Source organism: Cottoperca gobio, chromosome 24, assembly GCF_900634415.1.
Source record: "Cottoperca gobio chromosome 24, fCotGob3.1, whole genome shotgun sequence".
Classification (NCBI taxonomy): domain Eukaryota; kingdom Metazoa; phylum Chordata; class Actinopteri; order Perciformes; family Bovichtidae; genus Cottoperca; species Cottoperca gobio.
The window spans coordinates 6308466-6325599 of record NC_041378.1 but is presented as its reverse complement, the minus strand read 5'-3'; the positions used below and the strand labels follow the sequence as shown (position 1 = coordinate 6325599).

The following is a 17134-nucleotide window of genomic DNA, read 5'->3' as shown; positions in this document are numbered from 1 at the left end:
GATCACAGTTTGCAAAGGAAGAGGTGATTGGATCTCATCGGGTTTCCTTATGTAGAGGAGGGTCATGGACCACGAGGACCAGCCCGACCCAGAATCAGTCAAAATCAACCAAATCTAACTGCATGATGATGTATAATACGGGATTTTTTTGTAATTCCCCTCTAACGCGACGTCTATTATCGGCCGCTCGTCATTAAAATATACGAATATTGTTTGAGCCTTTGATACTTTGTTACGGAGTCAACCTTTGTCCATACAATTAAATTAACTAGTATCCAATAGGCTTTAATTCAAACTAAACTATTTATCCAGCAGCAAAATGAGAGGCTTTAGTGGAAGTGCTAATTTATAAAATCTTGGATGGCAGGTTACTAAGCACATAAAATACTCCTTTATATCTATTTCAACTTCACATGGTGTACAAAAGGTACGTTGGGAAAGCAAATTTACATTGACATTGTTATACGCATGTCTACGTAGTTCACGCTATTTACAGGGAGGGGGCACTAGCGTAGGCAAACTCCTAGCTTTGACTATCAAGCCTTGCTAAATCACCGCTCTCGCCAAGGAAACAAAACAATATAGAATTGGGTTGACGGCGTGCAACAAGCATAGACCCTCTCTCGACTCGACAACGCGTGAGTATCTCCTCTTTATTTGTTCACGTCGAAAGCAAAAGTTATGTAAAGCGACTGATTTAAACGCGACTGCCGTTGTGTGAGTATTTCCTCTTTTGTTTAGCGGTTAAGGCCCCTCTGTTTGGAACTTGAAGGGGGGCCATGTTGTTTAGCCACTCAGTGTTTGGTTGATGTTTTAGCTCACACAACACCAACTTTGCAATTAGCGTTTGCTAGCTCTTACACGAGCCATTTGGGTTTATTTGGCTTGTTTGCATTCAACCAATGTGGTATTTTGAGCCAATAAAATTCCCTGTTTTTCATATAACATGGAAGCCCATTAGCTTACTGTAAAACCGTGGTAAATTCACGAATTTAACTTTGTCTAGCATCGCCAACCAATAATAAACAGAGTAGGCCCGCTGCAGCTAGCGTTAGCTTATTAGCTGGTTGCTAATGCTAACTCTAGTGAAGTAACATTTGATAACAATAAACATGTTCAATATCCACTTGCGCCGATAAAGAATTGGACTTTAACAAAACAGCAATGCTATGCAACACAGATACAATATGCTATCCATTAACTATTCAAAACCATAATGTACGTTAATGAGCAGTCAAAGCCGCTAGGTTAGCTTGCTTGTTAGCAGCGGGCTTGCTGGCTATGTTAGCTACGTTAGCTTCCTGAAAGGCTTGCGCATCGAATTGCCACAACGACCAGTAAATGTCGGATGTTTCGTTGTAGCTTCTTAAAAATAAATAAAACCAGCGTCGCCTCTCATAATAACAATACTACCTGCAGGGTTGTATGATGGCATTGAGTACATTTGTAATAATTAATAACGTTACATTTACGGCAGCGTTGCGTTTACCACCGGCTAACACTAGGCTAACGACACCGTTAGCTAGCATTCTTGTAAGCCACCGACATGCTTGTCATTCACCTGTTTTGTTCTTGCCTTCCCCATTCGTAAATTAGAAAACCGCCGAAATAAGACTTGCCCTTTGACTTTAATGCCTCGTTGTTGAGCAAGCCATCTAACTAAATGTGGATATTTAGGGTATAATTAACGCTTCAATCGTCAAGCGCATAGTTATTGCATGAAGCTAGCAAGTCGGGAATTAGTCATGTCCCGGCGAAGAAAATTAAGTTGTATCAATGTAGTATTATTTTGGGTGCATCCTTTCCCTTAAGTATTTTTAAAAAGTTGGTTTGTCTCAAAATTCTCATACAAATCGGCCGATGTAGGCCACATGTTGTAACTTACAGCTTTCATTACGCAAAAGCGTACCAGAATACAACAACCTAACTAACTGTCACGTTAAAATTGGTGCTACATTGACTTATACGGATATAAAAAGTTATTCAAACCATATATCTGACTTAATTGTGTCAGACTAGAAGTCAATTATTTGCTATAATGCAGAACAGCACAAAATGGTGATGTAACAAGACTGCATATTCATGTCAACTTAATGCTTGTGTTTTTGTATATTTTGTTTTGTATAGGCTTTCCCGTGGAATGAGCGTTCCATGCAGCATCCTAGGTATGAATGACGTGGCCTGGCAGGAGACAAGAGGTGGGATGCTGCATGCAAATGGCGCTCCTGAGACTGGAGGTGTCAGAGTTCATGTTGGAGGGCCCCTAGCCCCAGTTGGGGTAGCTGGACAGGCTCCTGGAGTCCCACATTTACAAGGCATGGAGAGGATTGTTAACCCCCCTACCCCAGGTACCCCGCAGCCTCCACTGAGTGGACGATCTCAGGATGATGCCACAGTTGGATACTTCTTTCAGAGGCAGCCCGGAGAGCAGCTTGGAGGTTGCACACCCAGCAAGCATCGCTGGCCAACTGGTGATGCCAATCATGTTGATCAGGTAAAGCGTCTTCAGTCATTGTTATATTTAATTTAGTGCAGGTTAGATAGACAGACAACAATATATTATTAATGCCACTGGTTAGCTTTTCAGTGGGCTCTGTAGCATCTTGCTGTGTCAGAGTTTGTGTTTTGACGCATAATATAATGTGTAGCCCAAACAATGCGACCCTGTTAGTCACCAGGGACACTAGGTCACATATTCCGCATGTTCAGTTAATCTGTGATGATTTACACTAAGTGCCCACCATTCATCAATAACTATTTCTTCTAAGCATTTGTTTATTGAAGTTGGAGCACATGAAAATGTCAATGGCTTTTGTTGGTAGAGCTTAATGCTGTGGGATGCAGCAATACAATAATTTTAATGAAAATCTCTGCATATACAATGATAAATTATTCTATACTATTCTAACTCCCCTAACTCTATTATAAAAGATGAGAGTACAATGTGTAGAAATAATTTAACTACATTGAGGAAACTCAATAGTGAAAAATAGATTGTCCTTATCGCAGCTATATTTTTGTCTCCCTGATGCCCAGTGGTTTTTCTACTGTAACTGAACATAAATTGCACCTACAGGCAAAAAAAGTGGCTGTTGCTGAACGAACATTGCTGCTCCTAACCGCTAAAATAATTAAAGTCTTAAATTAATCTATAGAATAGGTTTCACCAGATGTATTGTAAAACAAAACTAAAAAAATGTAAGATATTTGCTGCAGCTGAGTTGGTGTTTTATTCAGTAATTAATTTCAACTTGTATCATAGATAAGATGCAGTATCCAGTCAATAATATATTTCCAGTGAAGGAGTTTGTCCATCGGGATCGAGCATCTACCAGACTGGTCTCTTTGTGCTCTTTACAAATCTTCATTTGATTTGTGAAAAACTTACAAATTATTGAGACGCATGTCCTCTTAATCTGCCTCAATCCCTAAACTGTGCAATGATCAGCAGTTTGTATATTGGGTCCCCATTTTCTTATGCATGTGTGATGAAACCTTTGTTCAACATTTATGCATACAGTGGATTGGGCATGAGGTTCTCAAAGCCGGATGAAAAGAAAGCTGTTTTGGTATTACCACCTTTTTCAATAACAACAGTTTGTGTTTTTTACAGCAGATACTATCCAGGTTAATGTTGCATTACTACGGTTTTCTTTCTTTTTTTCTGTGTGTTTTATGACTGATCTCCATTTGAGATGTCAAAAGGCCCCTGGGCATGCCAGAGTGAATTTTTGTATTCGATACTTTTCATATGCACACACAATCAGGATGGTCCAGAGTGAAAAGAAATTGGGTGCAGCACCACTGTTTTTGGTTTAGTCCTTTAGTGTAACATTACAGTGGTATGATTCTAATCTTTCATGTGTTTGTAACCGTTTAACATTCAAATTTGTTCTTAAACACCATCTGCCTCAGTTTGGAAAATGAACAATGACTCAATCCTTTTTATGTAAATCCTTCTTGAAAGAGTTGTACTTTGGTGATTAGATGGCTAATTAGCTATACAATTAGAATTACACATTTCAAAGCAAAACTAATGTTGACCCTCGTGTTTCTTACTTTTATTTTTTTCAACAAAATGGTTGTGTTTTTTGTGGCTTTGGGTCGATTATTCAGATACTACTTCTTGTTGAATTTCTTAGTATTGAACAAACTTTTTTTGGCCGAGGGGCCTCTTGAAATATTGTGTAAGACTATCTTTTGTACCAAAATGTTTTCATCGTAAAATTGAACCAATAAAAGAAACGTTTGTACTGCTCTGCAGTGAGCGGAATGACTGTAATATCTTCTAAATGTTGATTTTGTGGCCTTACTTTAGTGCTTTATGCCTTCTGTTTACGGTCCAGTTTTTCTTCCTTTGTTTCAGGTCCGTCCTGTGGATGAAATGAACTATGACTTCCAAGCTCTAGCTTTGGAGTCAAGGGGCATGGGAGAGGTAAGAGGTTTTTTTAGTCCTAACATCTTTCTTTTTCTCTATTTACTGTACAGCTATAAATCAAAGTATAGAGCCGCGCTCTAACGGAAGGAAACCAACTCGTTTGTCATTTGACAGGGTTGTATGTTCAGTATTGAAACAAAAGTAATGCATATAGCATCTGAGCATACACATTGGCAATGGTGAAATTAATTATAGTGCAGGGGTGAGTTACTATATTTGATTATTAAAATGCTCTATAACTCTGCACTGCAGTAGTTGCAATCATTAAGGTTAATGGCGTGTTCTCCATGAACGAGCAAACTACAATCTCTACAGCCCCCATGTCTACAGGGATAAGTGTTCATATTCAAAAAAAGATTTTTGATTGACTAAGTGAGAAAATGTTTAACTGACCAAGACTACAGTAAAGGCTGATATTTCGAAATTGTAACCTAACTATTAAAAATCAGATTTTAAATACGCTGTTGTTGCCATATTTATACACTTGGACCGCTTACAGATATTTAGAAAATGTGTACAATTTTATTTTTAGCTTCTGCCAGCAAAAAAGCTTTGGGATTCGGATGAGATGGCCAAGGATGGAAGGAAAGGGATGCTTCTTGGAGAAGAGTGGAGGGACAATGCATGGGGATCATCTCGTGAGTGGCTCTTATATCTTTGTGAATTGTATTTGCATTAAACTACATAATTGGTAATTGTACCATGCCTCATCCGTTGACTATGATGTTCAGTGTTTCATTCATCTGACTGGGTGTTTACCCGGCTATCGTTTGTGTACACAACTATTTCGGTATTTGATCACGGCTTTTCATTCAGATCATTCAGTGTCGCAGCCAATCATGGTGCAGCGGCGACCTGGCCAGAGTTTCCACGGGAATGGTGATGCCAATTCTGTGCTTTCACCTCGCTCAGAAGGTGGAGGCTTGGGGGTGAGCATGGTGGAGTACGTCCTGAGCTCTTCTCCTGGTGACAAGATGGATGGTCGCTACAGGAACGGTGGCTATGTAAGTTGATCCTTCATCTCAAAAGGAGACATGCTCATTAAAAACTTATTCTCAAGGTTGGCACAAAGTCTTATCTAATCTTTTTTTATTTTTTATGAATACAGGGTGGAGCAGATGTTGACCAAGATGGGAGAGAAAAGATTGATGTCCAAGAGAAAGTGTCCCCCTTTGAAGAGGACAAGAGCCCAGAGAAGAAGGTGGGAGATGAGAATGATCCTGCTAAAGCCAACGGAAGAGGTCTACTAAACGGCATAGACTGCAAAGATTTCAAGTATGTTTCCATTTTACAGTAACATAAGGTAAATGGCCACCCATTGTTTGATGCTTTAAAATGAGACCGAGCTGGAACTTAGTTTACCAGCCCTTGGTTTAGATAATCCTCCCATTTCCGAATACCAGAAGCTTTTTTAACAGTGGGTATTGAGGATCTTCTAATGTTTTTGGCAAATTTGAGCATTCAATAAAGCCTAAACATATTCAAATGAGCGAGTGAATATAACGGTAAAGGCTAATGGGTCTCATTAACGATGCTAGGGCTTCCTGTCTGAGTCCAAGTTTCGTACTAATATGGAATTTGTGATTCTTTACTTTCCTAGTCCAACCCCTGGAAGTCGCCAAGCTTCCCCCACTGAGGCTGTGGAGAGAATGGGTCCCAGTCAGACAGGTTTGGAGATGATGGGACAGCACCACCCACATATCCTCCAACAACACAACCCCATCCAGAACAAGGGACCTGAGGACTTCCAGAACCAGGAAGCTCAGAACATGGGAGGTATGGAGCAGCAAGCCGGTGTGGAGTCCCTCCAGTTTGACTATGCTGGGAACCAGATTCAGGTGGACTCCTCAGGGACTCCAGTAGGATTGTTTGACTACAGCTCACAGCAGCAGGTTTGTTAAAAACAACACATCTTTCAAAATATGTAACCAAGTTTGCTTAGTATATTGGTGATCCTTTTTGTTCCAGTTGTTCCAGAGATCTAATACCCTGACAGTCCAACAGCTCACTGCAGCTCAGCAACAACAATATGCCCTGGCTGCAGCCCAGCAGCAGCATCTCGGTAAGTAGGGCTGTTTGTCTTACTCATTGTGTAGTACAGTGTGCCATGTAATATAGTTCAACTACTTTGTTATCTCTGCAACTGTAAAAATAGATCATAGATAGCCATTTCAATGAGATTTGATGTGGAAATATGAATAACATTACTGTTCCTCATATTACCCAGCTGGCCTTGCTCCTGCGTTTGTGCCAAACCCTTACATCATTAATGCTGGCCCCCCTGGAACCGATCCCTACACTGCCGCCGGGCTGGCAGCAGCAGCCTCGCTTGCAGGTGATCATACAGCAAATTTTCATTCTTTTGTCTTGTCAGTTAAAGCTTTCATTTAGATATATTTTGATGCACAATGCTGTTGTGCCAAGATCAGATACATTTGTATTTTATGTACAATTAAATTTGTTTTCTTCAGGCCCCACAGTGGTTCCACCACAGTACTATGGTATGCCCTGGGGCGTGTACCCGGCCAACCTTTTCCAGCAACAGGCTGCATCAAATGCCAATCACTCAGCTAACCAGCAAGCATCCAATCAGGGACCAGGGCCAGGCCAACAACAGGTAAGAAGTGCTTTGCTTTTGATCTGAGGAGTGGTTTGTCAAGATGGCTCCATAAGCAGGACTCATTGTGAAAAACCTTGTTTGAGTGACAACTTATACTAGGAGTAAACTATTTTCTAAACAACTCAAAGCCAATGTGCGCCGACCCATGCAAGTGTGGTTTATGTCATGACTTTGCCATCACATTTCAACACAATATTCACAGTGAAACAGTAAAGATGAACAATGGAAAAAACACAGTTAAAGTCCATCAGAGTGATTGTATCACTGTTCAAACCTGATGTAAAGTTTAACTGGACCAGGACCAGGCTTGTCAGGAGGGACAAGTTTAAATGGTAACTTAAGTCAGACATATTTAAACCTGCTTTTAAGAAGTAACATTATCTGAAATAATTCTTATTTTACTTAACTATGTGGGTTAACTGGTAAACTTGTCTTATGGAACACCCCTCTGGTTTATATATTTTGTCTGGCTGTCACTCGCTGATTTTGTTAAACTCTCCATTCAATCTCCATTCAGCCTTTTGCTCTAAACAATTAGGTCCCACATAAACACAACTTAATTATATTTTCTTCTTCAAATGGTGAATTTTGTCTTCTTGTCCTGGTGTTTAAGTGGGTGGGGCTCAGTTTGAACAAGGCGATGTCACAAACAGAATTGAGCAACATTTGCATTAATGCGATGACAGTTTTGGAGTTGCTTGTTTTTGTGTTGCTAGGCAACTGTCAATGAAATCGTATCAAACCAATTAGCAGCAAATTAGCTGAACTTTAACTGTTTAAGTGTTCAGGCTCTTTAAAATCAGAACCTATTTGAAAGCTGTCAGTACAGTTCTTGGCAGCCTGTGGGTGTGACAGTATCCTTACCGTCTTCTTTCAGGTGATGCGTGCAGGAAACAACCAGCGACCTCTTACACCTGGGCAAAACCAACAGAGTCAGCAGGAATCTCTAGCTGCAGCAGCTGCTGCAAACCCTGCATTGGCGTACGCAGGAATGTCTGGTTGGTACACTACTTCATACAACTACCATGTAGCCAAACACATTTATCTTCGCTGCTTAAATGATTTATTTATACATGCATACATAGTTTTTAGTCATTGATTAACTCTAAGAACTGCTTTAACAGGAAGCTTTATTTAGTGACTTTTTAAAATTGTTTATGTAGTAATCTATAATTGCTGACTGCTTTTTTTATGTTCATCATCTTAGGTTATCAGGTGTTGGCCCCTGCAGCCTATTATGACCAGAATGGGGCCCTTGTAATGGGTCCTGGTGCCCGAGCTGGTCTAGGTGGGCCAGTACGTCTAGTCCAGACTCCTCTCCTCATCAACCCTGCAGCAGCACAAGCTGGTGAGTACTAGTCCTCCTGTCATTATAATTTTCAATATGTCAATCCACTCCTCCATGTTCTTACTAAATTAGTACCATTCGGGGTCATTCTGACCTCAGCTCTCCTTTTACCCCTCACACTTCTCCTCTCTCCCTCCACCAGCAGCTGCGGTATCAGCATCTGGCTCTGGTAACAACATGTCTGGTCCTCCAGGCAATGGGCTGTACCGCTCAATGCCTCAACCCCAGCAGCAGCAGCAGCAGCAGCAGCAGGCTCCCCCACCCAGCGGCGGCCTGCCCTCCAGCTCATTCTATGGCTCTGGATCAGTCCCTAACACTTCTCAGAGCAGCTCCCTTTTCTCACACACCTCTGCTGCGCCGCCACCACAAAGCTCCTCCCTGGGCTTCAGCAGCACCGGCGGCTCCCTTGGCGTTGGCCTGGGCTCTGCTCTTGGAGGCTTTGGCTCTTCTGGTCAGTGACTTGGCCACAAGCTACATGAGGGTTGACAAAACCTTACTTGTAAGACTGTTTTTCTCTCACTGTTTTTACATATAAATGTTTTTTTTCTTGCAGTATCCAGCTCTGGCAGTAGCAGTGTATCTCGCAGAGACTCCCTGCTGGCAAGTTCTGACCTATACAAACGCGGCGGCAGCAGTTTAACTCCCATTGGCCAGCCCTTTTACAACAGCCTGGGTTACTCCTCTTCACCAAGCCCCATTGGCCTCACACCAGGTCACTCTCCCCTCACTCCCCCACCCTCTCTGCCCTCCTCTCATGGATCCTCTTCCAGCCTTCACCTAGGTACGCCTTATATTCATGGGAATAGTGAGTGATTTACTTTGACAGTTTTTTATACACCCAGTAGTGTTGTTTATTTGTATATGTATAAACCTCATCAGTGTCACTTTACAGTCAAACAAAAAATTTGTTTTATATTTTACTTTTATCTGAATATTATTTTTAGAAATGTGTCTTGCGTCCTATGAATATACTGTTTATAACATGCATAACAATCATGGCCCACTGCCGGCATCACTACAACAGTATCCGGTCATTCTGTAATCCTAGGTGGCCTGACGAATGGCAGCGGCCGTTACATTTCTGCAGCGCCTGGAGCTGAGGCCAAGTACCGGAGTGCCGGAGGGACGTCCAGTCTCTTCAATTCCAGCAGCCAGCTTTTCCCGCCGTCTCGGCCCCGCTACAGTCGCTCTGATGTCATGCCGTCCGGACGCAGCCGCCTACTGGAAGACTTCAGGAACAATCGCTTCCCAAACCTTCAACTCCGTGATCTGCCGGGACACATGGTGGAGTTCTCTCAAGACCAGCATGGATCCAGGTGCCTAAAATACGCTTTCTGGCTTAAAAATGCTGCTTCATTCTGGCATTTTAATTCTCAACCCTGTGGAGTGTATTGTGTTGGTGTACCAAAATCTGATAAATGTCTTTTTGTCTCTACTATTTTTTTCCCAATCTTATCTGTCCAGATTCATCCAGCAGAAACTAGAGAGGGCCACTCCAGCAGAGAGGCAGATGGTGTTTGGAGAGATTCTGCAAGCAGCATACCAACTGATGACTGATGTATTTGGGAACTATGTCATCCAGAAGTTCTTTGAGGTTGGGATAGTTTTTAAAGTTGATCTTGGTGTCATTTTAGTAACTACACACGTTAACTAGAACAGAGACTACAGAGCTTTCTGTAGCATGTATGCAATCGAGTTTGTGTTTTGTGTGGTGCAGTTTGGAAGTGCAGACCAGAAGCTGGCTTTGGCAACACGTATCCGTGGACACGTCCTTCCCCTGGCTTTGCAGATGTACGGTTGCAGGGTCATTCAGAAAGCCCTGGAGTCCATTTCCTCAGACCAGCAGGTAATTGTAAGTGAGATTATACTTATTTTTAACAACGTTTTTGATAACCGTCTCGTTTTCTTTTAATCAACGTACGTCAACACAGTGACATCTGTTATAATTATGCCCCTGTTGCCTAATTTCTTCACTTCAGAGCGATATTGTCCGCGAGCTGGATGGCCACGTGTTGAAGTGTGTCAAGGACCAGAATGGCAACCATGTGGTGCAGAAGTGTATCGAGTGCGTCCAGCCTCAGGCCCTACAGTTCATAATTGATGCCTTCCAAGGACAGGTGGGTTTATCTCAAGCAGTGGCTCAGCTGCCAGTTGTTCCCCTTTTTTTATAATCCACATTTTGCATTGGTGGACATGGAAATGTAAAAAAAATTGAAAAGGCTTTGCATAAATCCAAATGTCTAATATTTGCTTTAATCAATAGCATTGTTTTATGCAAGAAAGTAATATAAAGAAGAAACAAACGCTTCAAACATGCTACTACAGAGAGAGCCTAGAGACTGGGGCATGAGAAACATTCCCATTATGCATCCATAACATGAACATTAAACTGGTCAAATTTGTTTTAAAAATTGTCTGGCGAATTTACAATCGTTGTTTGTATGAAGAGTTGTCATTTTTAATTAGAAAATGATTCCATAGCTCAATAGATAAAAGAATCGGCCTTAGTAAAACATCTGACTAATAAGGCAATACCTTTTTTAGCGGTATCCCAGAATTGACTATATTTATAATGAGTAAAGTAAAGGTATACGATTCGTGTAAATAATCCTTAAATGTTTCTTTTCTCCAACTCTCTACACTCATATTTTGAGTTCAATTAATTTGCCAAAAAGCAAAGTTAAAGATGAATTTCACTAATGTCATTCTTCTTTCATTTCTATATAAACTGCAATAATCGTTGAATATTGGATAAGGTGTCGGCTGTAACCTTAAATCCCGTTTAGTGCAGCTTTTATACCGTAGTTTCATTTTTGTGAATTTGCCTGTATACTGATCAGCTCTTATTTTGTCTTCTTTTCTCAGGTGTTTGTGCTCTCCACACACCCTTATGGCTGCAGAGTTATCCAAAGGATTTTGGAGCACTGCACCCAGGAGCAGACTCTGCCCATCCTGGAAGAGCTGCATCAGCACTCTGAACAGCTGGGCCAGGTGAGCACATCTGTCTCATTTCTAAGCCCACATTGATTGCAGATGTTTGTTTGTTAGATGTGACAGATCCTTGTTGAGAAGTGTGCTTGTCATGTGTATTCGCATGTCTCCTTCCTGTTTTGAGCATTTCATATTTTCAGCTTGTCATTGTTCCTGTGTAGTTGTGGTCTGCTAAATGTAAAGATAAATGTATTTGTACTGTTAGCTGTCATTACATCTGACGTATGTGATTGTTTAAACACCCACCCTGCCCCCTCACTTATTCCATCTAGAAATATCAAGGCGTATCATTGGAGATGACACCCAAAACATATTATACAGTGTCCCGCGATGCACTGTTCAAGGTCAGAGCAATTTGCCTCCCTCTCGCGGATATCCCTATGCTCCCTTCTTCTTTCCCTTTTATCTTTTCTTGTGTAAAGAATTTAATTTAACATTTTAGATAGTTTCCCAACTTCAGGCCTTCTTCTAACCCACTGAGCCGCCTTTTCTTGCCTTTTTCCCCTTTCTTGCTTTATGCCACAGAGGATTCACAAGGCACATGCTTCTGTGCTGTCTGATGATCCCTCTCTTCTGCCTGAAGCATCTCCTGATCAATCTGTTTTTCATCTTCTTGATTTCACTGTAACTGTTTGATAGAAACTTCCAGAGAGTTGTTGCCTCTTTGGACTACTAAAAAGTAATGATTAAATCACTTCACCTAGAGCACTTGGCTTGAAGTCAAGTCCAGAGCAATTTAATGCAGGTTCTTGTTAAAACAGATTGACAGGAAATGGGTTTGAAGTCAAATACTACCAAATTAAAGGTGGAGGTCACATTACCTACCCAATAAATTATTACTTTAACAAGATAAATTCAGAGTGGTGTTATTTGTTGCTTGGTCAGGTGAGTTCTTGTCTCCATCTGGTCACATTAATATTACATCCATAACTGTCTATCAACCATTTCTGAAGGGGCAACGATGCTGTTGGATGTGTTGCCTGTTCAGCAACACGCCAAACCAGCAGCATCTGTTTTGTCTGACCTTATGATGACTTGATGGTATTTGTAAGGCTACAAATGGGGGTGTCACTCATTCGTCTACCTATCACTGTAGAGATGCATGATTATCTCGCGCTAATTAAGACCAATGGGGAAAAGTAGTGCATGAGCATCAATCACAATAAAGGGTGTTGCATGAATCCCTTTCTGATTAATCCATATTGAAATGGCTTTTTACCTTGAGCTCAAACCTTCACTGCCCCCTGCAGGATCAGTATGGTAACTACGTCATTCAGCATGTTTTGGAGCACGGCAGACCAGAAGATAAGAGCAAGATCGTCGCAGAGGTTCGCGGAAAGGTTCTGGTCCTCAGCCAACACAAATTTGCAAGGTAATTTGTATATGGTTTTTTTTTATTTAGTGACTGAGAGGAAGACTTTACTGAGCTCTACCTGACGGTGACAAAGCATTCAACTTTTCACCGTCCGGCCTCAAATATTTCATAAACCAGTCATAGTTTTTCACCAATATTTTTCAATCAACCATTTCAGCTAAGTATTTTGAAATGAATGCTATGCTAAAATATCATGATATAAAACTGAGAATTCGTTCACCAGTGCTTCAGTAAATGCTAACATTCAATGACCATAGATCTCATTGCTTGATGGATGTTTAGTTTGAGGGGTACACCCAGTGAATAGCACAGTCATGCTAAAGCGGATCCAAAGCACTGTCTGCAAGGCCGTACTTTGTATTGGGCCTCCAAATAAACTGATTCAGCCTACCCAAGGAAAAATAAAATAAAAAGCATCCACCATGACTGGCTGGTGGTGTGTGTGTGTGTGTGTGTGTGTGTGTGTGTGTGTGTGTGTGTGTGTGTGTGTGTGTGTGTGTGTGTGTGTGTGTGTGTGTGTGTAACTCCTTCAGCACAGTTGTGGTAATGGAAGCTTTTTTTTTTCTCTTTTTCCTTCAGTAATGTTGTGGAGAAGTGTGTGATCCACTCTTCGCGTGCAGAGAGAGCTCTGCTGATAGATGAAGTGTGCTGCCAGAAAGACGGGCCTCACAGCGCCCTGTACACCATGATGAAGGACCAGTACGCCAACTATGTTGTCCAAAGAATGATCGACATGGCCGAACCTGCTCAGCGCAAAATCATCATGCACAAGGTTGGTAAACTACTAAATGTGTGTGATCATGCAGACGTGTAAAGGTGGGGACTATATGCAGTGTGCACAGCTAGTAAGAGTTCCTACTATTTGGACTAAGTGCAAAAAGTCTGAGCAAATCACTTGTTTCTCCATCAATACGGTGTACTAGTGATTTTAAAAACAAAATCTTTAACTTCTAACATCAGAAAACATTAATGACTTGGACTCTAACTTTGTGAGTGTCTGAGCCAGTTGTGGACACAATATTTATTTTTTATACCTTTCCTCCAAAAATTGAGAATAGAACATGGAAAGTATTTTATATTTTGCGTTTCATCCATACTGTTATGTGCATTAGTTATTTACCTTTTTTAAGATTAAACCTCATTGACTTTGAGCTAGGTCAACTAACAATTTCAGAATTTATTATTCTGCCAATGTTCTTGATTGTAAGAAATCTGAGAAATGCCTGGAGCTCAGATGTCCCGTTTTATCTGACCAATAGTCCAAACCATAAAAATATTTAATGTACTACCACAAAGCATTAACATGTTAGAAGCTGCAACCAGAAAATCTTTGACATTTTTCCTTTTTTAGAAATTCCTTTTTAGAATGGATAATTTTAAATAAGTTTTGATCAACTAATTTATTAATTGACTAATCATTTCAGCTCTGCTTTGAATCGGCTGACTTTTTTTTTTTGCTGTCTCCCTTCTCAGATCCGGCCTCACATTGCCACCTTACGTAAGTACACCTACGGGAAGCACATTCTGGCCAAGCTGGAAAAATACTACATGAAGAGCGGATCTGAACTGGGTCCCATCGGTGGCCCCACGAACGGCCTCATGTAGTCACGTCGACGCCCTGGGCCCCCTGAAGATATAGAGGAGTTCGAGCCCCAAACCCCCCTGATCTGTGAGAGATGCTCCTTAGCCATAGGGGTTAGCCTTTGACACCCTCTGTTATCCCATTTTTTGGGGGAATTACCAAAAAAGAAAAGAAAACAGACAAGTCAACTTCACCTAAGAACGCTGTGACAACTGACCCCTGCCACTCTGCCACCCCTGGTGCCGGCCCACACCGTGGCCCCCAGGGGACACAGTCAGCAGGCCGATTTTTCTTTCCTGGGTAAAGCACAAACCCATTGTTAATGATGTAATTGATGTATTTGACTGGTTTTCATATTATCTTGTACATTTAGTTTTTTACCTTGTAAATTCTCTGTAGAAAAAAAAACTTATACACATTTGCTGAAATTTCCAATTCCTACAATTAACACCAGCAAGTGATTTTATAAGGCTAAACTGAGTGATCCTTTTAAAAAAAACAACTAAAAAACAATTCTACTTGTTTTTGTAACCAGACTTATTATGTCAGCTGTTCTAATGAATTCTAGGCAATTGAATATTATATTTGTATATTATCCCATGCACAGTAAAAGTGTTTTCCCATGCCAAAGCAGCTGATGGATTTGTTTTCAAATAGCACCCCATAGTATGGATGGATATAAACCCTCCGTCCACAGGTGAATACTATGTGTCCTGTGCCACAGTCACCCAGAAGTCTTCAAGGCCGGTTCACGAGCTTGGCTTTGGGGATTGGTGCTTTAGTGTAGGGCAGTGTTTTCCAGTGGTGGCTTATTCTTGCCTCCCTTTTCCAGGCTAATGGGGGAGGCGTGTGTTTACCCCAGCGGCTTGTAGTCTGCCTGATGTAATTATCTGAACAGTTTCGGTACTAAATATTAGACTGACCAACCTGAGCTGCTGCATCCACTGAGCCTCATCCAGGTGATCACTCGGGGTTTATGCAAAATAAAAAGCTACCATTTAACTTATAGAAGCAGAGCATGAGGATTAGTTGTACAGCGAGCGTGTAACCTGGTATAATCTTAACATGAAATGACCGTAGTGGGGGGCTTTTTGTGGGGATAGTGGGGTGGGAGTGGGGTACGTGTTGGCATGCTGTGACAGGTTTTAATCCTTGGAATGATTTTTTTCTTTATCATGTTTTGTGTAACATCTTATCTGTCTTGTACTTTGAGATGAACACTGCCCTAGAAACGGTATCTTTATGTACTGAATAATCATCTCTTGCGTAGAAGTAGTTTAGTGATGTATAGCATCTTTATGTATGAGTAAATTGTTGCTTTTGAGTAGGGGGCTTGCAGCGATGATGGGACCCCCACCGCCTGAAAGTCGGAGTAGTACAAAAAAAAATGTTGTGAAGTGGAGCTTATCGCAGCTTTGTACATCTGAGGTGAAATGAACTAGAAGTAGTGAGAGGGGTTGAAGAAAGGGATGCCGAAAGAACCTTTTTTTTTTAATGGTTCTGTTTTTGATTTTTAAAACTTCTTTTTTTTCATTTGGTTGGGTATGCAAGTGCATTGGTGGAGGCAGGTGGGGCCATCAAAAGCTATACAACTTACCTGTAATGCTCGTAGTGATGGCTTCTTTGCTTCAAATGAATAATTGTAGAATACATGTAGTATATGTGCAGTTAATAAGTGTAAGATTATTAGTTAATTGAGAAAAATGTCTAGTCGTGGTGTTTGACAGGCCTTGCTCTAAATTTGTAGTGATGCTTTTATTTCGTCTGTACAGTTGTACATTTGTAAACGTTTATGCTGTAAATGGGATGTCTTTTACACTTTTTTGGGGAGAAAAAGGCAAAAATGTGCATTTTGATGTGTGTGTATATTCATCACTCCTTTCCCCTTGAATATAATGTATACAGTTTTATTTGATCAAGTGTTATTTTAAAGGAAAAAAAAACTTTATGGCTTCAAAATCTGGCATGGTTTTTGTTTTTAATCTGTTATGGGAAAGGCCAGCCTCTATTTGTACTGGAGCTGTAACATCCACTGTTAGTCTTTCTAAAGTGAGACAGTTTAAAAAGAAGAAAAAAAACACTCTGTACTAAAACTGAGGCTGCATTTAGTCCTCTCTGCTACCATGGAAACTTCACAGGATATGACAAGAATTATTTTTGTACAGAAGAGTGCTGTATTTTGGAACAGCTTCTACCTTGTAAGCAAAAGCAATGTAAAATATTGTCAATTATATAAATATGAACATATGAGTTTTGTCACACTGTCAAAGTCATGTACATTTTCAGGTGGCCTTATGTACATTTCCAGATGTTAGATGAAGAAAACAAACTCATTTTTGGAAGCAGAATTGTGACTATGTAATGATTAAACTGTTCTTCTAACATTTGACCAGAATTGTTGTGGTTCTTCTCATGTTTCCTGTTTTTGAAGCTGTTTTTAGCTTATTTAATTTTTTCAGAAGCATGAGATAATAATAATAATCATCCAAGATGAGGAAAGGGTCACTACATCTTTGAACTTGTGTAAAGGGTTAGTCCCCTTAATAGTTGCACATCACTTTCACTAAACAGATTTCATTTTCTATATCGAGAAAACGGCTTTCACAAATATTGTACTAACTTTTGACTTACTTATAACATAACTTCACTTATTTATTTATTAGGCATTTTATGCAACCTTATACCTTTTGAACCACTACATTTCAATCAATTTGTTCTGGAATTCACATTAATTAAATTGAGATGTGTGTAGTCAAGGGGTTACAATTGATTGTAGTAGA

The 17134-nt window shown here is 40.6% G+C and overlaps 1 protein-coding gene across 10 annotated transcripts; it reads left to right on the top strand.

Moving 5' to 3' along the window:
* Nucleotides 1–95: 95 nt before the first annotated feature.
* On the top strand, nt 96–16743 carry pum2 (pumilio RNA-binding family member 2). Of its 10 annotated transcripts, none has more exons than XM_029425400.1 (23): nt 97–638; nt 2128–2494; nt 4367–4435; nt 4971–5076; nt 5255–5442; nt 5547–5713; nt 6039–6330; nt 6407–6500; nt 6666–6773; nt 6910–7055; nt 7936–8056; nt 8266–8406; nt 8549–8857; nt 8960–9187; nt 9431–9722; nt 9871–10000; nt 10124–10252; nt 10386–10523; nt 11272–11397; nt 11670–11741; nt 12648–12769; nt 13352–13544; nt 14246–16743. In XM_029425400.1, exons 2-23 carry the CDS (start codon nt 2141–2143, stop codon nt 14375–14377), a joined length of 3657 nt encoding a protein of 1218 aa, XP_029281260.1. In that variant the 5' UTR covers nt 97–638; nt 2128–2140; the 3' UTR covers nt 14378–16743. The 10 variants fall into 10 exon arrangements, with proteins under 10 accessions (XP_029281265.1, XP_029281264.1, XP_029281267.1 ...); XM_029425397.1 differs by having other exon boundaries at nt 10124–10258; XM_029425398.1 differs by having other exon boundaries at nt 8960–9211; nt 9455–9722; nt 10124–10258.
* Nucleotides 16744–17134: the final 391 nt, after the last annotated feature.